At 40.3% G+C, this 23,811-nt stretch overlaps 1 protein-coding gene across 1 annotated transcript in view; it reads left to right on the forward strand.

Annotated features, from left to right (window-relative positions):
* Psd3 (pleckstrin and Sec7 domain containing 3) overlaps positions 1-23,811 on the forward strand; it is a 373,120-nt gene that overhangs the window by 77,869 nt on the left and 271,440 nt on the right. The window contains exon 3 of the mRNA XM_032918497.1: positions 22,399-23,482. Coding sequence (XP_032774388.1) covers positions 22,399-23,482 — 1,084 coding nt within the window. The remainder of the gene's footprint in view (positions 1-22,398; positions 23,483-23,811) is intronic.

Here is a 23,811-nt window from a genome sequence, read left to right on the forward strand (position 1 = left end):
TGAGGGACTTGGCAGTATATTATTCATAAATATTCCTGTTGTTCAAAATGGAGCCTTGAGATTTGATAGAGGTAGCACAGTGCAAAACCAAACAAATTATCTCTTTTTTTACTTAAGACTGACATCACTGTGTAACTCAGGCTTGTCTTAAGGTTATTGTAAAGTTCAGGCTAGCCTTAGTTTTCCAAGTACTGGCGTTACATGTGTGTGAGTAGGAAAAATCTGTTTAGCGTTTATTGTTTTGTCGGTGGGTGGTTAATTATTTCAAATTGGGCCTTTTAGCTATCCTTGGGAGATCTGCCATGGCAAACTTTGAGTCAATCATAGTTAAAATAAATAGAATTAAGCATTGAAATGCTGTTTTAAAATTTTATTTAAAGAAAAGTGGGACTTTTTAAATGTGGTGGCATGTTTTTCAAAGTTTGTTGGGAACTGAAATATGTAGTTTGGATTCTTATATCTATCTAGTTTAAAAGAAAAGAAGGACCAGTTGGTTATTAAATAAAGATACTAGGGCTGGAGAGATGGCTCAGTGGTTAAGAGCACTGACTGCTCTTCCAGAGGTCCTGAGTTCAAATCCCAGCAACCACAGGGTGGCTCACAACCATCTGTAGTGGGATCCGATGCCCTCTGCTGGGTGTGTCTGTAGACGGTTATAGGGTACTCATATACAAGAAATAAATAAATCTAAAACCTAAACCAAAACAGATCCCAGTGCCAGGGACGAGCTGCCGTCCTAGGAGGTGCTGATCAGGGAAACCCCTAAGGCCCCTGAAATGATACAAGTTATTGCTAATACCCACTAGACCCAAATACTGGGATGCTCTTGCCAAAGACACCACATACTTGGTTTCAAAACAGAGAAATCAAGTTGGGAATGAGCTGGGAGCTTCTCTCTTGTCTAGATCTTGTGGTCCCAGAAGGAAGGTGCTTCTCGATTTGCTGGGGGAAAATTGTCATCAATAGCCTTCCTTAGCTGTGACCCTGAGTGCTACTATCAGCCACTGGACAAGATTCACCCAGAGGCACAATAACGACGTGATTGTTAGAGGTAGACAACAACTTTCTAGTTGGATTTGTGGCTTTCTAAATAGCAGGGTATTGACATCTAGGACTGTTAACCCAGAAATCAAAGGCCCAATGGCTGAGGAAGTCACAGGCCCTAAGGGGGAACTTAGTAAATGGACATGTTGTCAAACTGCCTTCTAAATATTTGTATTTCTGTCCATAGATTAGATGCTGAAAGCCTTCGCACTATAGCTTCTCTTTTGAAATGGGTGGCACTTTCTGCCTAAACTCATAATTAAGAACAAATAACTTCTCAGCCTTAACTGGGAAGTCTTCATTATCTCCTCTAAGGCCCAGGGATAATACACAAGAAGAGATATATATATATATATATATATATATATATATATATATGTGTGTGTGTGTGTGTGTAATATCCAAAGGAAGGAGCGGAATCCCGAGGGTTGTAGTCATTTGGGCATTGCAAGGATATACTCTTGAACTCTCAATATCCCTGATTACAGCCATAAGGTCTACATGCAACTCAAGATTGCTGGAGGGGGAAGGGGACAGAGGGACAGAGGGAAGGGGACAGAGGGACAGAGGGACAGAGGGACAGAGGGAATATGAGAGGGCGGAGGAAGAGAGAGCGAGAGGGAGAGAGAGAGGGAGGAGGAGAGATTGATTGATTGATGGATTTTGATTGATTCGTTAGTGGTGTAGGCACTGATAATTGTCTCTGTTTCTATTATTCACCTACTTTTAAAGGTGTTGGGTCACAGAAGAAAAGGACGTGAAAGCAGAAGGGAACAGAAAGGGGTCTGTGGACCAGGAGGGGACTAAAGGGATGGCAGGGGATAAATATAATCAAACTGTGTTCCATGCATGTATGAAGATGTCATCCATTGTTATAGATAAGTGATAAATGGTTATGAAAACAAGAACAAAAGAAAAGGATCATCAACATATTCAATTAAGTTCTACAAGTATTTTGGGGCTGCTTCCTATCCCTCCCTCATTGCTAAATCATGGGTCATAAGGAGCTGCTAGTGAATTAACAAGCAAGGCCACAGGGCTGGAGAGATGGCTCAGGGGTTAAGAGCTCTAACTGCTCTTCCAGAGGTCCTGAGTTCAAAACCACATGGTGGCTCACAGCCATTTGTAATGAGATCTGATGCCCTTTTCTGGTGTGTCTGCAGACAGCTACACTGCACTTATGTATAATAAATAAATAAATCTTTAAAAAACAAATCAACAACAACAACAAAAAACCAAGCAAGGCCACATTCATCCTAGGAACTATTCTGTTGCCTGTAATTTTATGCTCTACCTACCTTTAGCTCCGGGAAGTGACTGCACTACCAGCCCCCAGCTAGGTTCCCTCAAATTCTCCAGTAAAAGACACAGACACAGTTGCTCAATCACAACTAGCCTTCAGGCACAATTGCTGGGCTACCTCCCACCTGGAGAAAGCACATCCTTACCAGTTCCTTATCTCAGTCTCTTCCACCTGCCCTAAACTTCAGTTGCTAAACTCCCCTGACTACCTGCCTGTAGGAACTCACATGGTTGCCTGGTTCTTATTTCTCCAAAGCAAGTTGAACTCTGTCCTCCTTCCTTGTGTCCCTCCACCTGCCTCCCAGGACCTGGAAGTCCCGCCTGTACCTTCTGCCCAGCAATTGGCCCAAGGCTTTCTTTACTGACAGATCAAGCATCAGAACTATGCCTACACTATTTAATAGGAAACAGTACGTGATTTGATGTCAAATGATTGATACAAGTCTAATGAAAGAAAGATTAACTGTATGCTAAGATCCTGTATAAAAACAGACTGCAGCTTCTGTAAGGCGACAGAATATAAATGGCCAGATCATTACATACCCTCAAAGAATAGTACAAATATTGGAGATGAAGTGAAGATCAACAGGAAACCTGGGGTATGTGGCCATATTGTATGGAGTGGGAGTGGAGTGCAAGGGTGTGGGTGGCGGCCTGCGAGGGGTGCAGGTAGAGAGGTGAGCAAATCAAGAAAAATAAGGAAAGTACAGCTGTGATGCAGATTGGACACTCCAGGGAACATTACTTGGTCTCTCAGTCTCACTGATCATTCCTTTTAGAGTCAGCCATTTTGTCTTCCTTCAAGCTTGCTTTTGTTACTGAACCAGTTGTCCAAGAAGGAACGACATTCTGCATCCACTGTTTATTATTGATTATAGTTCCATCAGTTTACCCACATCCATCAGTTTGTTGTATCTTGCAGATGGTTTGTTTTTTAACCAATTCATAAAGTATACTTTAGGTGTGTGTGTATGTATATATGCATGCATGTATGTATGTATGTATGTATGTATGTATGTATGTATGTATTTTTCTGAGACAGGGATTCTCAGAAACCCGTGTATCCTTGACTGTTCTCAACTTCCTTTGTAGACCAGGCCGGTCTCAAACTCAGAGATCATCCTGCCTCTGCCTCCTGAGTGCTGTGATGGGTTTTTCATTCTTTGGTGACAAGTTCAATAGAAAAAAAAAGCCTATTTGTCAAAATATTTAACAAATGGACTTTTATTTATGAAGGTTGAATGAAAAGGAACTAAAATTTTATGAACATATCATGACCATTGTTAGTAATCACTTCTAGTTATATTGGAGGATGTGTTAATGCTGTTGGCATTTAGTTTTGAAAGTTATTTGTGTGTTAAAGCTTGAATGTGGTGTGTGTGTGTGTGTGTGTGTGTGTGTGTGTGTGTGTGTGTGTGTGTTATGGGTCAGTGCAAGTGTACATGCACCACTGCACACATGGAGGTCAGACAAACTTTGCTGTTGGACCTAGAGTTTTCATTTTAAACTTGAGGAATTTACAATGATCTGTTCTTGGTTTGTTTCTTTGTCTGGGTTGTTGTTTTGGGACTTGAAGCCAGTGATCCTGGGGGCTTTACATAAAGGAATGTCTAAAATCCACAGAACCCGTGTGCTGTGCCTTTTCACAGACCATGAAAGTGTTCCCAGGAGCACTGAAGGAACCAGAGATCCTTCAGCCTGGCTGCCCTCTTCCTCTCCTCTCCATTGCTTTGCTCTTCTCTATAAATTCTCCCTTTCCTATTGGTTATAGTTTTTAAATGTGTTTATTTTATTTCATGTTTCGCGTGCATGTATGACTGTCTGAGTACCATGTGTGTGCTGTGCCCTCGGAGGGCAGAAACAGTCATCAGATCTGGAGCTAGAGTTTCAGATTCTCGTTAGCTGCCACATGGTGCTGAGAGTTGGACCCTGTCCTCTGCAAGAGCAGTCAGTGCATAACTATCAAACCGTCTCTTCAGACCTTGCTTATGTTATGTTATGTTTCGTTTCGTTTCGTTTCCTTCCTTCCTTCCTTCCTTCCTTCCTTCCTTCCTTCCTTCCTTCCTTTTTGATACTGTAGTACAATAGTTTGTTATATAAAAAACAAAAGAAAACAAAACCAAAAAAAACCCTGCCACATTCTTTTAATATAATGAAATTTCTTTAAATGTAGCAACATTAAAATGAAAACTTAAGCAAGACTTCAACTTCAAGCCAAGAGCAGATAATATGGGACACTCTGAGACATTTTTTTACCTTTTAAAAATTAGGCCCCTAGACCTTTTATGCAAAATTTGCATAAATATTTGTGTGTGTTTTCTGTGGGAGGAGGATCGAAAAAGTTTTTCTGTGAGACTTCTCTTATATCTAGGTAGCAGAAAGCAGTTTAAGGATTATATTTTCCTAGTTCTAGAAATCCAAAAGTTACCCTAAATCAATCATTTCTATAAGATGTTTACTCAAATTACAAAATAGGCTTTCATATGAAAATGTGATATTCCACTTGTTTTTGAAAGACTTTATAATGTGAAGGTCAAAAGGATTAGCCCATAGGGTATTTTATTTTGATGTTGTTGTTGTTGTTTTGTTTTGTTTTGTTTTGAGAAATGATATAATTACCTGGAAGAGACTACTTGTTTTAATCTTTATAAATATGAAGAGGGTTAAATATGTTTCATGTCTGTATATTCATGGAAGACTTTGGATGTTAACATTCTCTTATGGTCATCTAGGATAGTCCATAGACATTCTAGGCCAGTGAGATAAGAACCACTAAGCAAGATAGTATAAACTCATGAAAACGTAAGCAGCTCAGGTGCAGGCCAAGTGTATTAGGACTTGGTGAGAGGAGGGATTTGATCTGGGGATGAGAGGTGTAGAGTGTAGTTGGATATAAGGGGATAACTTTGAGTAGAGATCTGGAGGTGAGCATGTCTTCCACAGTCGACTAATGGAGAAGCAGCATTCCCTTCCCTTTCTTTAACAGAGTGGATTCTTAATCCTGGCATATTCTCTCTCTCTCTCTCTCTCTCTCTCTCTCTCTCTCTCTCTGTCTAATGCTAGAAGGAAAATCAGTAGGAGAGGAGACTATGTAAGAGAGTTAATGGACCAGTCACTAAAGATCTTTAATAATAAACTTAAACAGGGTCTGGCAGACTATGTATGGCCCTCCGGCCAATTTCTTTTGCCTGTATAGGTAATGTTTCATTGGTGTGTGGTCTTGTGTTAATTTACTGTTGCCTATGGCTGGCTCTGCTGCCTTGGTAGAGTTATTACTGTGGAGACCACAAAGGTCAATTTACTTATTTTGACATAGAGTTTTGCTATGTATTCCCTGTCCGGCTCATGACAACCTTCCTCCTGCTTCCTAAGTGCTTGGATTTTGGCCAAATCCAAGTCCTGAGTTAAAGACTTACAGATTTAACATAAGTATCCTGGAAGTCTGTTTCCAATGTCTGTTTATTTTTGCTTTGGGAAAGGGGGGCACACAGTTAAACACCGGTGACAGCATTGCCATCAAAAGTATGGAGCTGGGGATGTAATCAGTGGAAGAATGTGTGTTCAGCATACGTTGTCTTGAACTCTATGCTCAGCACATACATATACACACATAAAATGACTGATTAAAAGATGTAGGGAAATTAAATACAGCGGAGGGTGTTGATTGTCAGGTTTGTAGTTAAGATCAGCTATAAATTTCTTTTTTTCTTTTTTTCTTTTTTTTTCCCCAGAGCTGGGGACCGAACCCAGGGCTTTGTGCTTGCTAGGCAAGCGCTCTACCACTGAGCTAAATCCCCAGCTGTAAATTTCTAAGCAGTACTCTGCTCTAGAAAAGTTTAAGTGCATGGATGCATGAGACTTCAAGAAAATAACTACAGTCATGGTGATGAGAAACGGAGACAGGAAGACTCCGTCAGTAAAGCAACAGATGTTAATGATGCATTCGGATTAGGCATTCCTTATCAGGAGCCAGCTTGCTGCTTTTCACAGAAGGCAGTCATTGTGGTTTTGACATGTTGTGTCATGGAACATAGTGTGTGGCCTCTGGGACAGGGTCTGCTTTTCAGGTAAGACTGGGAACAGATTTAGAAGTAAACTACCCTACTTGTTCAGCCCCTTTTCAGACCATAGGAAAGTGAGAATCCTTCTCCCAAGTCAAGACTTCCTCCTCCTCGTGGTCCCTGTAGAAGACAGACTTATGAGAGGTGAGAGGTGAGAGGTGAGAGGTGAGAGGTGAGAGGTGAGAGGTGAGAGGTGCTGTGCATGTTTAACAGCATTTGTTATGGGAAACGACTTAACCATGTATGGAGCATAAGGCTCATGCAAAAGGCAGACCTTTCCTTCCCTGTATCTCATGAGGCTCAGGTGCTGCCTCAGACATCCATGTGGTGTCAATTGTCTGGGCTGTGCAAAACTACTTTGTTACATTTTATTTATATTTGTATAATTATATAATGACAGTTATGTTTGTATCTTCAGTATGTTTCAGTTATCTCGGGTGCCTTTGCCCTTTCACTTTGATGATATGATTTGCGTAAGCCATTGCCTCTCCTTTTCACAGTCCTTTGTGCTCACTGATTCAGTTTTCTTTTTTGGGATAAAGTCTTGTTACACAGATGAAGCTTCTCCTGAACTCACAACGTTGCCCATGCTGTCCTCAAACTAGTAATGTTCCCCTAGTCTCCTGAGTTCTGGAGCTACACCAGGCTTGGTGTAAAATTTAACAGTTTCTCAGTATAATTAAAACAGTTAGTAACCAGGAAAAAGTGATGCGCTTTCCTCAGAAAGTTGGTTTAAGAAGAAAATTGAGAGCTATTCCATGAAACTGTATATTATAATCATGAAATGACATTATAGCAAGTCCATACATTGATACCACTAGCCATATTTATGGTTTCATACTGATGGCCTTGTGTGTCCAGACCAGACAGACCTCTTTCCTAAGCTTCAGTCCACTTCACTCTTCTATTGAGTGGGAAGACTGGATCTAAAGCGATTATGTCATAGGAAAAAGGAAATCATTAGTCAATTCAGAAGTACCTGTGAACCTGCCCAACCAGACATCTGAGGTGGGGACAACGCTAGACTCTCATAACAGAGCCAGGAGAGGAAACGAGGTAACCTCAGATGAGCTGCATTTTGTTGACAGCAAGAGGGCAGGAAGTCAAATGTAATAGGAATCCTACAAAAGGGACCTAAAGTTCTCGGAACGACATTTTCATCTGTTCTGTAGTTGCAGTTAGACTTGCCTCAGAAAGGATGTATCCTGAGAGACTTTTTTTTTTTTTTTTAACATTTACTTATTTATTATGTATACATCATACAGCTTTCTGTCTGCATGTTTGCACCTGCAGGCCAGAAGAGGGCACCAGACCTGATTATAGATGGTTGTGAGCCACCATGTGGTTGCTGGGAATTGAACTCAGAACCTCTGGAAGAGCAGACAGTGTTCTTAACCACTGAGCCATCTCTCCAGCGCCGCTGAGAGACTTTCAACACAAGCCAAGTACTGGTTTGTAACCAGTCACTGAAACTGTACAATGTTCGGCCTTATTGCTTATCGGTTAAGATCATGTAAGTCACGTCTGTTAGAAAACTGGAGTGAAAGAACTTAAGAGCTTTTTCTGTTTATTACAGAAGTTAGTAGGGTGTGAGAGTCTTCGGTGGGTATAGGGTTCTTTTCATTTTGCCTCCCTGCTGTTGGAATGCTTGTCATTCAGGATGACTGTTTCGATTCCAGCGCCCTCTTCTCTAGCCCATGCTTGAGAAAGCAGAGAGCCAGGACTGTGTAGCTTATGCTTTCCGATTGTAAGGAATCTTGGAAGGCTGCTGCCAATTTTAGATTGCATCTTATTGGAAACTGGTGATTTGTGGATTGGTTAATATGTAGATGAAGCCAACAGAAATTGTCCTTTCTGCCTTTCCATTCATCCCTCTGCCCCCAATCCTAGCAGCTTTTCTTAGAGTTTTGGAAAGGGAAGAACCAGTTTAAATAAAATAAGCTAGTTATGGTGGCATAGAGAGTACTCAGTACTCAGGGGACTGAGGCAAGAGGATCAGGAGTTTATGACCATTCTGGGCCATTTAAAACCCTACCCCTACACCAAGCAATGCTAGTTATTGGTAATAAAGTTACAATAATTATTTTTGAACTTTATCGTTATTTATCACTTGAGTGGTTTATTTGTTTGCATACTTTATTTAATCCTTAGAATTATTATTGTTTGTATGGTTTTTGAATGAAGAAGCCCAGGACTAGGAAGGTTAGAAAGTGACACAGTTGGAGGGTAATGACGTCTAGATTACAAGTCCAGATCCTGCCTTCACCCCAGCATTATGCTAGTCAAGAAGCTAAACACCCATAGCTTGGAGGTTAAGAAACAAAAGCTGGGAGATTTTAAGGCTGTTCCCCAAGTTGGACATGCTGTCAGCTGTCGAGCTGAACTTTTCGACTTCGTTTCTGTCACCGAGTCTGCTGTTCCTAGGTACACGGTCTGACCTTTGTCCCCTGTGTATGAATTAGACCTCTCGAGAGATGGGCCTACTTGGTTCGCTGTAGTCTCGCCCTGAACATTTCTTTCAGAATTCTTTCTCTGGCGTGCAGACTTCTGGGAAGTGTGTCTTGGTGGTGTGGAGAGTAAACTTTAAGGCCATAGCGACTGTGTCTGTGTACCCTCCAGTGGTTCCCCTTTACTCATCTGATCTGATAGGCCTCGTACCTTTTTGGTATTTTCGTAGTCTCATCTATAAAATGGGTTAATCACAGTAGGTATTCTAGAGGCTTCTGGGTAATAGATGGATTCACAAAAGGAAACTGCTTAGAGCAGTGTCTAGCATCTTACTATACATTTTCTAATCTAATTATGTTATTTATAAAAAATGGACATTCTGAATTAAAGTGATCACATTTCCTGGCACCTAGTCGGTTGCTGCTCACTGAGTCTATGAAATACAAAGAATTTTTTTTGAAGTGCATGTGTTTCTCATGCCGATTGGAATATTAATGATGCTGAAGATGAGTTACTTAATTTTTATTTTTTCCACTGCTGGGGAATCAAACCCAGGGATAGGTAAGCGCTCTAGCACAGATGGACACTGTCAGCCCAAGATAAAATTATTTTTAATATTTATATCAAGGCCAAGAGTCGGTGTTATGTTATTCACCATGTGCTGATTTCATGTTATTATTTATGAAATGAGTACTTTTACTGAGGTTGCTTGAAAAGTATTGCATGCACTCAAAGTACTGTTTAGTGATGTGAAAGTTTATCCCATTGCTTTTAAAACTGGATCTCAACATCGCTGAATCTCAATTTTCATGGGACATTTTCAATTACAATCAATTACCCATTAAACATCAGTTTACCACGGGAACAGTAATATGATCATTTGTAAAATGTCTGTGTGGCAGTGGCACTTACAAGTGAGATAAGGACTGTCAGCTCCGGATTGATGTTATGGAAGCAGCTTTTGGGCAGTGTTTTCGCATTTGCCTCTTCCGTCGGAACAGCGTGAGAATTAAATGCTTTTAAAGGGAACCGGCCCATCTCGGTTCGTGTGTGTCATTCCAGCATCAGAGAAAATGCTGCATAATACTAGGATGACAGCCCCACCTCTGATGTCACCCAGGATGGTACAATCCTCTCCGAGCCTCTGCCGGCTTCCTGCTGCTGCACTGGGGGAATGGTTACATTAAAGCTAACTCCCGGCACCTCAGTTATCTCCTTGGAAGTAGTTTTGACAATTATAGAAAAGCCCTTCAGTGGCTGTCTTCGGTAAGCTACCGCGGTAGAGAGCGACTGAGGCCGAGCGCAGCAGGAAAGCGGGCTGCTCTGCCTTTGTGAGGGGCTGAGGCGGCAGTTCCTGGGCTCGGCTCAGCTCTGGTTCCAAGTGCTCAAAGTGCTTCCATTTACCTCACCGTGTGCAGTGCAGGGCAAGAGGGGCCTCCAGGAAATTTGAAACTAATTTGCTTCCAGTTGACTAGAACAGCACATTTTGCCTTAGCTTGCTTCTTTTCTCGTTAACTTTTCTCAAGCGTTTCACTGATGAACTGGGCATTTTCTATGATCAATGGGTAACTGCTGGAGCTACAGTAATCTCTGTGAGTAACCTCTCTTTGTAGGTCTATGCAGGCAAATATATTTTCTTTATCTCTCGTGAAATGCTGCTGTGACATTTTCCGTCTGTATTATTGACTGCTTGTGTTGTCTTTCGGCCATCCCAGTAGGAGACTTCTGGGGGCTAGCCCAAGTTCTGCGAATCCTGCTATAGAAAAGAGCAGACTGCATTCATTCTGGGGCATCCCTGCTAAGCACTCTTTAATTCCCCAGGAAACAGAAGATGCCATGGGGGCCTCCAAATGCCTTTGCCCAGTACCTCACTTGGCTTTAGCTTTTAATATTTGTTTTAGTATCTGATGCTGAGTTTTCTAATTTTTTTTAAAAAAAATTTAAATGGAGAGTAGAGTATCATGCTTACCTATAATTTTACTTCCTTTCATCCCTCTGCCCCCAAGCAGTTTTCCTAGGAGGAGGGCATTCTGTCATCCTATAGAAACAAGCTCCCTTTCTGTGATGCATTATATAGGCAGAAAGAAGGAAGCAGGCTATTCCTCAGTTTAGAGAGCTGTGGTGTTGGATGGGATAGGGGAGGAGTTTCTCTTAAAGAACCCAAGCTTCTGTTCATCTGCATGTCTGAGGCACGGCCAGAAATCTAGGTAGCCTAAAGGGGGCTGGGGATGACTTCAGAAGTGACTCAAAGATCCTCATTGGAGTTGACGCTGAAGTGGATCTAGTCTTTCCAGGAACTTTATAGCAACTGTGTTATTATTCCTCAATGTGTCTTTCCTATCTGTCAAAAACATTTAATAGTATTTTAAGATTTATTTCTCTCCCTAGAGAAACTGAGTTTCAACTTTCGGTTGAACTTTCAATGGTAGATGTGCTTGGAATTGTTTATGTCAGTTTGCAGGATGAACCCTGACTTTAAAGTCTAACGTTTCTACTGCAAATGTAAGCCAGTGAAAGCGCCAGTGTGGACCAGCTGAGGCCTAGCCCAGCCCAGTGACGCTGCCTCTGATCCTCACCGCTGCCTTGCCCACAGCTGTTGTTGGGTATCACTGCTAATAACTCTAGATGGTCCCAATTGGCACTCACAGTCAGTGTTAAAAGAACTATATAGTATTTTGAACATCACGTTAAATTTCTTTACTGTTAAGTGACTTCACAAAAGTGCACAGGAAAAATTTATTCTAATATTACCACATATGTGTTAACTTAAGCGAAAGATGGCCTGCTCAAATGATATTATGGAGCTGCTAAGAAAGAGTTCAGTGTGAACCATTATTCTCTGAAAAAAAAAAACATAATAAAAACTAGAGTCAGTGTAGAGGAAATTTAAAACGGGACATTAGAAGTGTAGATGCGTAAACAGGAGGAAGTGTAGAAAGCGGACAGAATGGATAAAATAAAGAGGTAAGGCTAAAGGAAGCCATCTGCAGGGTGGACATAGGGAAAATTAGGAGAAGCTGTTGATCTTGCTATGCTCCTGCTGCAAGCTTTCTTTTCTGTGCGGCTGCAGACACTTAGCTCTACAATTAATGGTCACTTCTTACCTCATCCTCTGACCTTCTGTTTGCGTGCTGCTCTGTAGTTTTCAAAGCTTCCCCTGACACTGACAGACATGGTAAACGACTATCACTCCTGTAGGGAGTAGGACTGAATGAGAAAATTGGGTTCTGAATCATTAGCATGTGGGACTTAGTCCGTGCTAAGCACAGCTGTAACTGTTAATCACCGGGGGAAGAATGTCCAACTAATGGAACCTTCTCTATTTGTATGCACACGCTAAAAGCTTGTATAATGCTTGGCAGGTTTTTCCGGCCTTTGAAGCACATAAAAATCTTGAATATGCATGCATTTAGAGAGCTATCAGAGTCCAGACAATAGTGAGGATCATGCAGTATAGAGTGTGGTCGTCTCTAAAATGTGACTGTCATTAGGATGGAGAGTGTGTCCCAAAGTTTAATCAGTGCGCTGCTCACTTGGCAGGTCTGCATTATTCACACTCGTTATATCTTTACCAAGTACATTTTCTACTGCTTGGTAAATGCATTAGGTTATCCCTTGCTTTGCTTTAATGAACCCCTTTCCATTGCTTGAGAATGTGATCCAGGATCTGTTTCTGGTGAGGTTATTGGTCACTGTTTTTCATAGTCCAGAACTATAGTTACTTATAGACAAAACACAGTTGAGGTCTTTACTTCTGCAAGGCTTGTTTGTTTTTTTTTTTTTTTTGTATGTGTAAATGAGGCATCTGTGTCACAATTGTTCATTAGTAAAATGACAGGCCGAAAGGTCAGAATTGGTGCTCCGTTTCCATCGTTGCTTCTGCACCAGTCAGAGGGATTTGCCTCTCCGTGGTTTCTGTGAAACTCCTACTGTTGAAATAATTCAAGAAGGTGTAGTTTTCTTACACACTACTGCGGTTTGAGACCTCACACAAGAGGAGGAGGGGGAAAGGTTTATGGTGCTTTATAAAGGATTGAGAGTGTGATGATTTGTATTAGTCTCAGAAAATAGATTATAAATTCTTAATGCAAACCACTGAATTTGCCCATGAATTTCTTTTATTAACAAGTAAAATGTGACCAAGAACATGAATGGGAAATTATGGGAAAACTACTGTTTTTTTATATACTGAAAGACCTTAGTTTTTCTCCACTTTCATCTTTTAAGCTCCCATATAATTTATTTAAGGACAACTAGATAGTGCAATTCACATTTCTGGGGGAAGGTCAGGATCACATTTGCAATGTGTGTAAGTGTAGTCACTGGCTATCTGAGCACCCTTACAGTGAGCTCTGAACTCAGGAAGTGCATTGTTCCTGCAGAGGCCCTTACTCTAGTTCTCTTTGGAAAGAATTCCGAATTCCCATGTCAGAATCATGAAGCTAGGAGTAGAGACTTTTGGACCTCTGGGAATTTTGTTGACTGTTATCTATTCTATTGATTGAACAATTGGAACTTAAAATTAGGAGGTAGGAACTTCTGAAATTTTAAAGAAAAAAATGTAGTCATGTATTAAATATTGTCAGAATGTCTTCTAGATGTTGGTGTAGTTTCTGGAGCCTTTCCTTATACTGTGAATATGAGTCTCTGGCCTGCTTGATCGATTTACATTTATGTTTGTATGTATGTATGTATGTACAGTGTATGCTCTTGAGTATATATGTGTGTATTCATGGCAATTCATGCAAGAACTTTTGTTTCTGTCTGTCTTATCATGTCCTGAAGAGAGGCCTTTGAATTGAAAGCTTGCCTTTTCAGCTAAGCTGGCTGAACGTTGAATTCTCAGGGTCTTCCAGTGGCTTAGTGTTGAGTGGACATGCTGCCATGCCCAGTGACCTTAGTCTGTCTGCAGAATCCAGTCATAGGGTAGCAGGAGAGAGCCACCTTACACAGGCTGTCCCGTGAGCTCTAAAAGCAAGTCATGGTGTGCATCCTCCCAAACAAGTAAACACATGTAAAACAATTAAAAATAAAGCTCACATGTTTATTCATCCGCCCGGAAGGGGTGTAACAGGCACTGTAGTCAAGCCTGGATCTTTTGTTTCAATATTTATTTATGTTTTTCTGTGTGTATGAATGTTTTGCCTATGTGTATATATGTACATCACAGTCATGTGGTGCCTGCAGAGGCCAGAGAGGGCATTTGGGTTCCCGCTTTCTCTCTTGTGCTTTCTCTCTTGTGACATCCCTCTGTGTGATGTCTATGTTGTTGTCTCAAGGTCATACTAACTACGAAGCTCAAATACTGAAACACTTTCAAATAAAACGTTCTGTGATGATTGAAATGATCTCTCTCTATAGAGTCTTTTGAGAGCTGTTAATGATATTTATGGATATTGATGGAAGAATTAATATATTTTAGATGTATTTGTATTTAATGGTATGAGTATTTTGCCTACATATATATATCTGTATACCATGTGCATGTCTGCTGCCCCTCCAGGCCGAAGAAGTTGGATGCTCTGGAACTGGAGTTATAGAAGGTCGTAGGCCACCACGTGGGTGCTGAGAATTGAACACATGTCCTCTGGAAGAGCATTAAGTGCCCTTAACCCACTGAGCCATCATCTCCTCAGCCTCTAACTTTGCAGTTTTATGATGTTAATATGAGTGATAAAATGCTGATGCAGCTATGTTTGCAGAGTGACCAGTTGGGAACTGTATGTTGAATGTTAGCAGTCTGGCTCCTGTCAGGCTACACTCTAGAAGGGCAGGTAAAGTTGTTTCTGTTGGACTTCCCACCCCGTAACCTGTCTGCAGGTGGCAGTCCAGAAGGTATTGCCAGCTGCATTTCCCCGTTCTCTTCAAGCTGGCCTTTGGCTGTCAGGAACCAGAACTTGGCTGGCACGTCCGTGTCCTGTCCTGCTGGTGTTTAAGGAGGCATTTTTTTTTTTTTTGTTTCTGCCTTGAAGTTCTCCTAATGGACATACCATTGATTGTATGGCATTCTTGACTTCACTTAGACAGCATGCTAGGCTCAAGTGTTGTAAGGGATATGGCAAAAACAGACCAAATGTCCTCTATTTGAAGTTTAGGAGGCGTGACCTAGGCTGGACACAGCTGTCATGTTACCTGGGGAAGCCTAAGCCTTGCTTCTTAGAATCACTAAAGAAAGCTGTTTTTCTTTATTCCAGTTTCACTGACCAAGTGTGCAGTACATGGGCCAAATGGTCTGTGGGTTGTTCGCGAACCATTTTCTCTTGTGTTTGCTAGCCAGAGGAGAAGAGCATATTTCATACACTGGTCCTCAAAGATCGTTCTTAGGAAGGCACGGTCTCTCTGCAGCCAGTCTTGTGAAGCACGCTCATTTCCTCAGGATTGAAATGCATGATGTTTCTGTTCCATCATTTTATTACAGTCTCTGTCCCCATGTTGCAGAAACAGATGGCTACTTAATACAGAGCGCAAAGCAGTGCTAAAATTGATCTTGTAACATTCAAAATTATCCTACTTCTTTCTCAGTGTATTAAATCAAGTAAAAAAAAAAGCCAGTGGGTTTATAGATCACAGAAGAGTAGTTTTACCAAATACCAGGAAACATAATTTACGGGAAGTTCTGCCAAATGTACAAGATAGCAGATAAGATTTCAGAAAGAAAAGGACAACTTTTAAGGAAATAAAATTCCCTCCTAAGTACATTTTCTCAATGAGTGTGAAAACGTCCCTTCTTGCACTCACCCCACCTGTATTTTAGCCTTTATTTACATTATCTTAAAAGGGACAAAGGAATACAGTTAAGCTGTACACCTGTTATTCCAATTCTGTGAGTGTGCCTTATAGTCAGGTAAGTGGTAAGAGTTCTTCTTTTTAATACTTAGCAAATCTCCTTGTTAGATTTGGGCTGAATCCAGTAAGACTTCCTGCAGACATTTCTAGGGTCTTATCTTAGTATTAGACTGGTGGTGGTGGTAGCAGTTGGATGTCTGGGGGACATTTTGAGACAGGGGTGACAGCCCACAGTGGCTAGATGAGGGCCTGTGATCTGCCTCCAGCCCTTACCCAAGCCTCTGGTTACCCTGAGTCTGTTTATGCCCATCCCCTCTCCTCTTGGGCATCGGTCACTTGCCACCCAGGTGTCTTTTTGCCAAGTCAAGCACTGAGCAGGACATTGCCCATGTGAATTCCCTATGTTGGTTACATAACAGCTTATTGGTATAAAGGTTTGCTGAGTGAGTGAAGGCCAGAAACAGTGGTAGCATTTTTGGAAAGGACCAGAAAAACAGGACAAAGAAAACAAAACCTCCAAGTAAAATAAAAATGTTCTCATTTTCTTTCTCTTTTTTTTAGAAATAGTCTCACTAGTATAGTGATTTCCACAGGAATTACTTTAATGGGATAGATACAAAACTCCAAGTAAAAGGTCAGGATTAATATTTTGCAAAGTTTTGTTTGTTGTGAAAGGCAGTTTACAGAAATGTAAACAGCAGAAGGAAGCAGATCTTGCCTGTAACAACAAAGGGTCCTTTTTTTGCATGGGAAGACCTCAGTTCTGTGACTCTGTGGGGTACCCATGAAAGGGTTTGTATGCAGAAACTACTACGGTTTGTTTTTGTTATTTTTGTTAACTTTACTGCTATTGAAAACAGTGACCTCATTATTTAGTAGCATCTGAGTCTTTTCCACCAATTTATCCCTAGGAAGCTCTGACTGTCAGTGTAGTCCAGTCTAAGCTCCAGTAGAGTGCTTTGTTTGATACTGTTTTACACATCTTAGTTAGGTCCTTTGCCCCTCAGGATATCATTTGCCCTTGACTGTGCTGTTTTTACTTATTTAAAAGATAAACGAAATTTATTAAATTAGTCCTTTCTAAAACAATAAACTCAGATCTGGAGAGCTTGTGGTGTAATAGAGCCCAGGAGGCCAACAGGCCCTTTGTGCCCCTCTTTGATCTCTTCTCCTTGGACCAGTTGCCAGGTTGTGTCAAGCATCACAAGCATTCCCTACAGATGATGTATTTCCCTTTTCTTTCTGAAGGACATTTCAGTACAACTTCTGAAACTTCAGTGAAGGGCTTAACACATTCATGAGACCCTGTTACCTCCTTCTCTAGTTACTTCTCTGGTCAGTGCTTATTTTCATGCTTATTTTGTAGATGAGAAACCAAGGTGTTAGCACAAAGTGGACTCCCAGGTGATGTCAGTTAACACTTCTTTGCTCTTGCAAATGAACTTCATTGTAGTGGATTTGAGTGTTCGTATGAATTTAGTGTCCCTGAGGTAGAGTTTTTAAAAGTACTTCACAGTGGGTTAAATTTTGTAACTGTTTGGGGATGGAGAGATGGTTCTTTGCTTCTCTAGAGAAACCATTTTGATCTCAACTCACAACCTCAATTTTGGATGGCTCACAACTGCACCTGAGGCTCCCAGGGGATGGGGGCACCCAAATAGACAAGACAGACACTTGCACAACTTAACAATTGTAGCTGTCTGAAGCTTAAAATGTGAGTTAATGTTAATGCTCCTATTTCATGTATGTGATCAGCTAAAGTTCTATTGGCATTTTCAGTGAAGGAAAGTGCTATACTTTTTCCAAGAATTGCTGTTAAGCGAAGATTTAATTAAAGGTAGTGAATTAGAGTTAGATCTGGAAGGGTAAAAGTAATCTGACCATTTCAGATCAGAAGAAGTATGTCAAGTTAAAAAAGACACTGAACAGAGGCAAAGGACAGAATATAAAGTTCAGGATGTCCACAAGGTTAACTTTGTTTGCAGTATATGCCAGAATCAAAACCTTTTCCATGAATGAGGCCTTCTACCTATCTTTCAGTTTAGAAATAATGACCTGAAATTGAAACGTTAACTAAGAGAGGCCACATAGAAGAGACAGGTTGGGACAGGAAGATGCAAACTGCTCTATTCACAGACAACAAGGTATTTTATGAGAAAACCTCAGGAAATGCATAAAACACCAGGAGACTGAAACACAAGCTCATGGGTAGTTGGGTCTAACAGCAGCAAATGGCAGCCCACTGTACTTCCATGGGGTGGGAATGCGTCTAGAAATGGGACTTTTAGATATCTACTCAGTATTACTGAGAAGAATAAATAAGCTTAATATGATAATTAGAATCATGTTCATAAAACTATAAAACACTACTGAAAGAAATGAAAAGAGATGAAGTAATGGAAGGACAGCCCAGTAATAGTAACATGGCTAAGAGCGCAGTCACTGTGTATCAATCGCTCTTCTTGTTGAAAATCTCAGCTGTCTGATAAGTTGATTCTAAAAGTCACGTAGGAAATACAAGGGACCCAGAGTGACCAAAACAATCTGGGGAAGGAATAACAAAAGTTGAGAGAATTTCTTAGTTCCATGCTTTTCCTTCTGCAGAGTAACAGTGATCGAGAGAGGCGTCAGAGCATGAAGACACAGCTCAATATGAGAGAATAGAGTTACAAGAAAACCTAACAGTGTTAGTCAGTTGAGATTTGTAAAGGTATCAAGGTAATTGAATGAGCGGGGAGAATATCTTTTCAGTGAATAGTGAGATAACTACGTGTCCACATTTGATAGTATGAACCTGAATCTCTAATTCATACCATACACAAAGATTAACTTAAAATAGCTAACCTTATAAAAAGTCATTAAAATAAAACAGGAGTATATAGTTTTAACTTTGTATAAGATAGTGGTTTGTTACATAACAACTTAAAAAAAAAGCAACCAAAGAAAAACAGGTAAGTTCTACCTTAAATCAAAATTATCAAAATTATAACCTCATGTAATTCAAAGGTGCTGTCAATCAATTAAAAGGATGAGTAAGATATTGTAAGATTTTTTGTAATTAAATAATAAATGGCATAATTTCAAAATGGGTAAAAGATCTAAATAGACACGTCTTTAAAGAAGACATAGAAATGGCTAACACATGGCGAGACGTTCAATAGCATTGGCTAACAGGGCGTTCAGAAGCATGGTGGAATGCAGTTTATACCCTGTATGCAGGTTACCTATGATCAACACAGACACTACTGGAGCCCTTGACACACTGTCAGGAAAAAAAATAGTACAGTTGCTTTAAAAATCCATTCCACTCTTTCTTAAAAGACTATAAATACATTCACTATCTTATCAAAAATTTCCATGAGAACTTAAACTATATGTTGACACAGAAACTTATATACAGATTTGTTACCTAAAATAGCTAAAGGGGTAAACAACCCCAAAATATTTATTAGTTAATGAGTTAATTAAAAATGTGTTATTCTGTGTAATTAAATATAATTTGATGAAAAAATGTGATAAAAATTTGACATGTATTACAGCTTGAATCATTGTAAAAATACTGTTTTAGCATAAATTTAAAAATGTCATTTATTGTATCCATTCCTTTTTTGAAGGGCATCTGGGTTCTTTCCAGCTTCTGGCTATTATAAATAAGGCTGCTATGAACATAGTGGAGCACGTGTCTTTGTTATATGTTGGGGCATCTTTTGGGTACCAAGAGAGGTATAACTGGGTCCTCAGGTAGTTCAATGTCCAATTTTCTGAGGAACTTCCAGACTGATTTCCAGAATGGTTGTACCAGTCTGCAATCCCACCAACAATGGAGGAGTGTTCCTCTTTCTCCACATCCTGGATAGCATCTGCTGTCACCTGAGTTTTTGATCTTAGCCATTTTGACTGGTCAGGGCTGTTTTGATTTGCATTTCCCTGATGACTAAGGATGTTGAACATTTCTTTAGCTACTTCTCAACCATTCAATATTCCTCAGTTGAGAATTCTTTGTTTAGCTCTGTACCCCATTTTTAAGTAGGATTATTTGATTCTCTGGAGTCTAACTTTTTGATTTCTCTGTATATATTAGATATTAGCCCTCTATCAGATGTAGGATTGGTAAAGATCTTTTGCCAATCTGTTGGTTGCTGTTTTGTCCTATTGACAGTGTCCTTTGCCTTACAGAAGCTTTGCAATTTTATGAGGTCCCATTTGTGGATTCTTGATCTTAGAGCATAACCCATTTGTGTTCTGTTCATGAACATTTCCCCTGTGTCCACGTGTTTGAGACTCTTCCCCACTTTCTCTTCTATTAGTTTCAGTGTATTTGGTTTTATGTGGAGGTCCTTGATCCACTTGAATTTGAGCTTTGTACAAGGAGATAAGAACAGATCGATTTGCATTCTTCTACATGCGGACCTACAGTTGAACCAGCATCATTTGTTGAAAATGCTATCTTTTTTTTCCATCAGATGGTTTTAGGTCCTTTGTCAAAGATCAAGTGGTGATAGGTGTGTGGGCTCATTTCTGGGTCTTCAATTCTATTTCATTGACCTACCTGCCTGTCTCTGTACCAATACCATGCAGTTTTTTTTTTTTTTAATCACTATTGCTCTGTAATACAGCTTGAAGTAAGGAATGGTGATTCCCCTAGGGGAAAAATGTCTTTTATTGTATGAATGTACTTATTGGCAGTGTTCAGTATGCCTATGGCCATAGAGATAAAGAAGACTGGTATTTATCAGGGACAAAAGAGGGAGCTTTAAAAGGTTTCTTTTGTTTGTTTTGTTTTGTTTTTAATACGGGGTCTCACTATATTTCCCTGGCTTGCCTGAACTTGCTGTATAAACCAGGTTGACTTTGAAGTCACTGTGATTCTTCTGCTTCTGTCTCCTGGGTTCTGAGATTAAAGGCTTGCCCTATCATGCACAGTGAAATAATTATGATGTTTATTTACCTTGTTATGACAATTTCATACATGTATACAGTGTATTCTGTCTAGTCGGTCTCCCACCCCATTATTCTTCCCTCCTCTTCCATACATGTCCCTTCTTCACACTTAAATGTCAATATATTTCCGTAGGAAAAGGGATCCCAATTGTTTAACTGCCTTCCTTTTCAAAGCCAAGGTTAGGAAGGTGTATATTATTTCCCTCAAGAAACCTGGTAAATTCTTCAACGATGCATCTGCGACTGTATATTTGATTCAAATTTAATGTTGAAAATGTATTTTAAATTGTTCTAAGTGGAGTACAAAACAACATATGTACAATATATACTCAGATATACTATTGCTATTTACCAAATTTTAGTACATGGAGAATAACCTATCATATGATAACACATACTTTCAAGTTTCCTCCTTTTGTTGATGCCTAAAGCTGAGTCCTTCACACTGTGTGTGTGTGTGTGTGTGTGTGTGTGTGTGTGTGTGTTCAGACATTCATTAACTGTTTTGCTAAAGAGGACACTTAGAGCTCTGCAGTGGCTCATAAGCAACAAACATTCTCTTAAAGTAGAAGTTAGTGCGGTGTAGATAAGGGGACAGCAACAAAGGTCAAGTTCAGAGGGTTGGATACTGAGGCTGACCTTACTGTATTACCCATAAAAACTTTCATTTAAGCATCTTGGTTATCAGAATGTACCTAGTCTCAGGTTTCATTTTAATAGGAAAATAGAAATTTGATTGATTATAATGAGTATCCAAATTAAATATTGTTTTCTTTGCTTTCTATACTGGAATTCCTCATATGACACAATTAAATGTTATGCAGTTGGCAAAGTTATGGGTGGACTCCCAAAATGCTGCACCCCTGCAACAGAAACAGAGTAGAGCCACGGTCACCAGACTGGGGACAAGGGTGTGAATGGTGAAGCCGTCCATTAATGGACACAGTTTCAGTTAGAAATAAACTCAAGAAATCTGTTTTGCAATACAATGACTATAGTTAATAATGACTACTTGAAATTATAAAAAGGTAGATTGTGTTTTTAACTTTAAAAAGTATATACTATGTATGAGAGGTAACAAATATATGTTTATTAGGTTAATTTAGTCATTTAACAATGTGAGAGGTAACAAATATATGCTTATTAGGTTAATTTAGTCATTTAACAATGTTGTAGACATATATCAAATTGCCTTGAAAAAATAAATAACTTTTGTTTATTAAGAAAATAAATGAAATGCAAAATAGTTACATAAAGATTTTTGAGTACAAAATCAGAAATCTTCCAAGTACTGTGTTTCTTTTTTTAAAAATTGTTGTTATTTTGACTTCATTGTCACTCTTGAGAGAAATTTTAGAAATGTTTCCCTCCCCCAAAAGGAGTATGTCAGAGAAGAGCATACTTCAAACTGGAAAGGTTTTTACTGACTTTAAATAAATCTTTTCTTTTTTGACATTCAGTCTCAGATTTCATATCCGTATTTATTACTTTACCAGTGGTAATTGGATAATACTACTTAACCATAATTTTAATATCTATGCGCTAAAGGGACTGAGTGACTGCAGCCTCCTTTCTTGGACTTCATGAGAAGCAGGGTTAAATATGGTGGAGTCATTAGACTGCTTCCTCCTATGGAGAAACCTTCGTGTTGATGCTTATGTAGGATGAACAGAAGGAGCCACTGCAAGGTTGTAAGACGTGTGTGTTACAGGGTTGAGTGGAAGGAAAATAGTAAATAAATAAAGATTATTAAGAACCTAGAGTTATTAGTACCCGCTAGACCCTGATGTTATGTTTCCATTCTGTCCATCCTTAGGTGATCATGGAGGAAGCACTTTACTCCCACCAACCGTCACGAATGAATTTCCAGAATATGGGACCATGGAAGAGGGAGGGGAAGGCCTCAGAGCCTCTCTAGACTTTGATGCAAAGTCCCCACCATGCCACCTACCTGGGCAGCAGGCAGTCCACCTTCTTGCTGGACAAGACTCTGTGCTCAACAGTGTTACAGAAGGACCAAATGATGCCCCTCAGTGTCACCCTCAGGAACAAAGTTTACAACCCATTGACTCTTTAATTTCTGCTCTGAAAGCCACAGAAGCCAGAATAGCTTCAGGAACATTTCAAGCCACAAAGGTACTAGACAAAGAGGCTAATTTTTCAGTTTACCGGGTGGATAAGGAACCGAGGACTGCCAGTCATAAGCCACAGAGAGCCCATAGAACATTCCCTGTTGGCCCAGGAAAGTCACCAGATAGACCTCTCTCAGTGGAAGTACCAACAGAGGAAAAGTTCTCTTTGCACATCCAGGAGGATCTGACCGCACTCTTACCTGAAGAAACTCCAGCACAACTGTCCCAGATAACTAATTACAGGAGGCAAGGGCCTCTCCATGTGCCAGAGTCAGCATGTCCTGTGTCCTCGGGCTCAGCGAGGAGCCATAACTCTGTGGACAGAGTCGGTGCTTTAAAAGACCAGAAGTCTGACCTCGGAAGAGAAAACCCTAGAGGATGTGATCGGGGTGGCTCCATGGGGCGCCAAACCCGGATCAAACATGTGGAGTTTCAAGGAGTAGAGATACTGTGGACAGGAGAGGAGGCGGAGAGCCGGCACCCTGCAGGCTTTGAGACACCACCAGAAAGGACAGCCTCACCTGTGAGGAAAGAGTTTGCCAAAGGGCCAAGCCATTCTAGCTCAGCTACTGGCGCGTGCAGCACCTCCACTCATTTAACTGGGAGCGCTTCGGATGAAACTTGCAAAGCGCCTTCAGCAAGGCCTGGCACGAGCTTAGGCACACTGTCCCCGGTGCCTCTTGGTGAGAGCGGAGAGGATGACGTCTTCCTACGAGAAAGCAAAGAACATCTTGAGGAGAACTTTGATATACAGGGGGACAACGAAAGGTAAGCTCTAGGGTTGTCATGGACTTTGTGACACCTGGAACGTGCTGTGGAAAATCACTGCCTGTGCTCGATGGGGAGCTCACCACACCATTCCGTAGCCTTGCCTTAGCAGTCAGTTTGCTTCACAACATTGACTTCATTCACCCGGAGTCAACTTTGATGGTTAAAAATATTAAATGTAAAATTCAAGAAATGGATAATTCTTTTTTATGCAACTCTTAATTACAGTGTATTGTTAGTTGTTATTATTATTAAATTTCTTACTATGGCTAATATACAGTAACTGTATCATAGGTATGTATGTATTTATGCATGTATGTATGTATAGG

Source organism: Rattus rattus, chromosome 13 (genome assembly GCF_011064425.1).
Source record: "Rattus rattus isolate New Zealand chromosome 13, Rrattus_CSIRO_v1, whole genome shotgun sequence".
Lineage (NCBI taxonomy): Eukaryota > Metazoa > Chordata > Mammalia > Rodentia > Muridae > Rattus > Rattus rattus.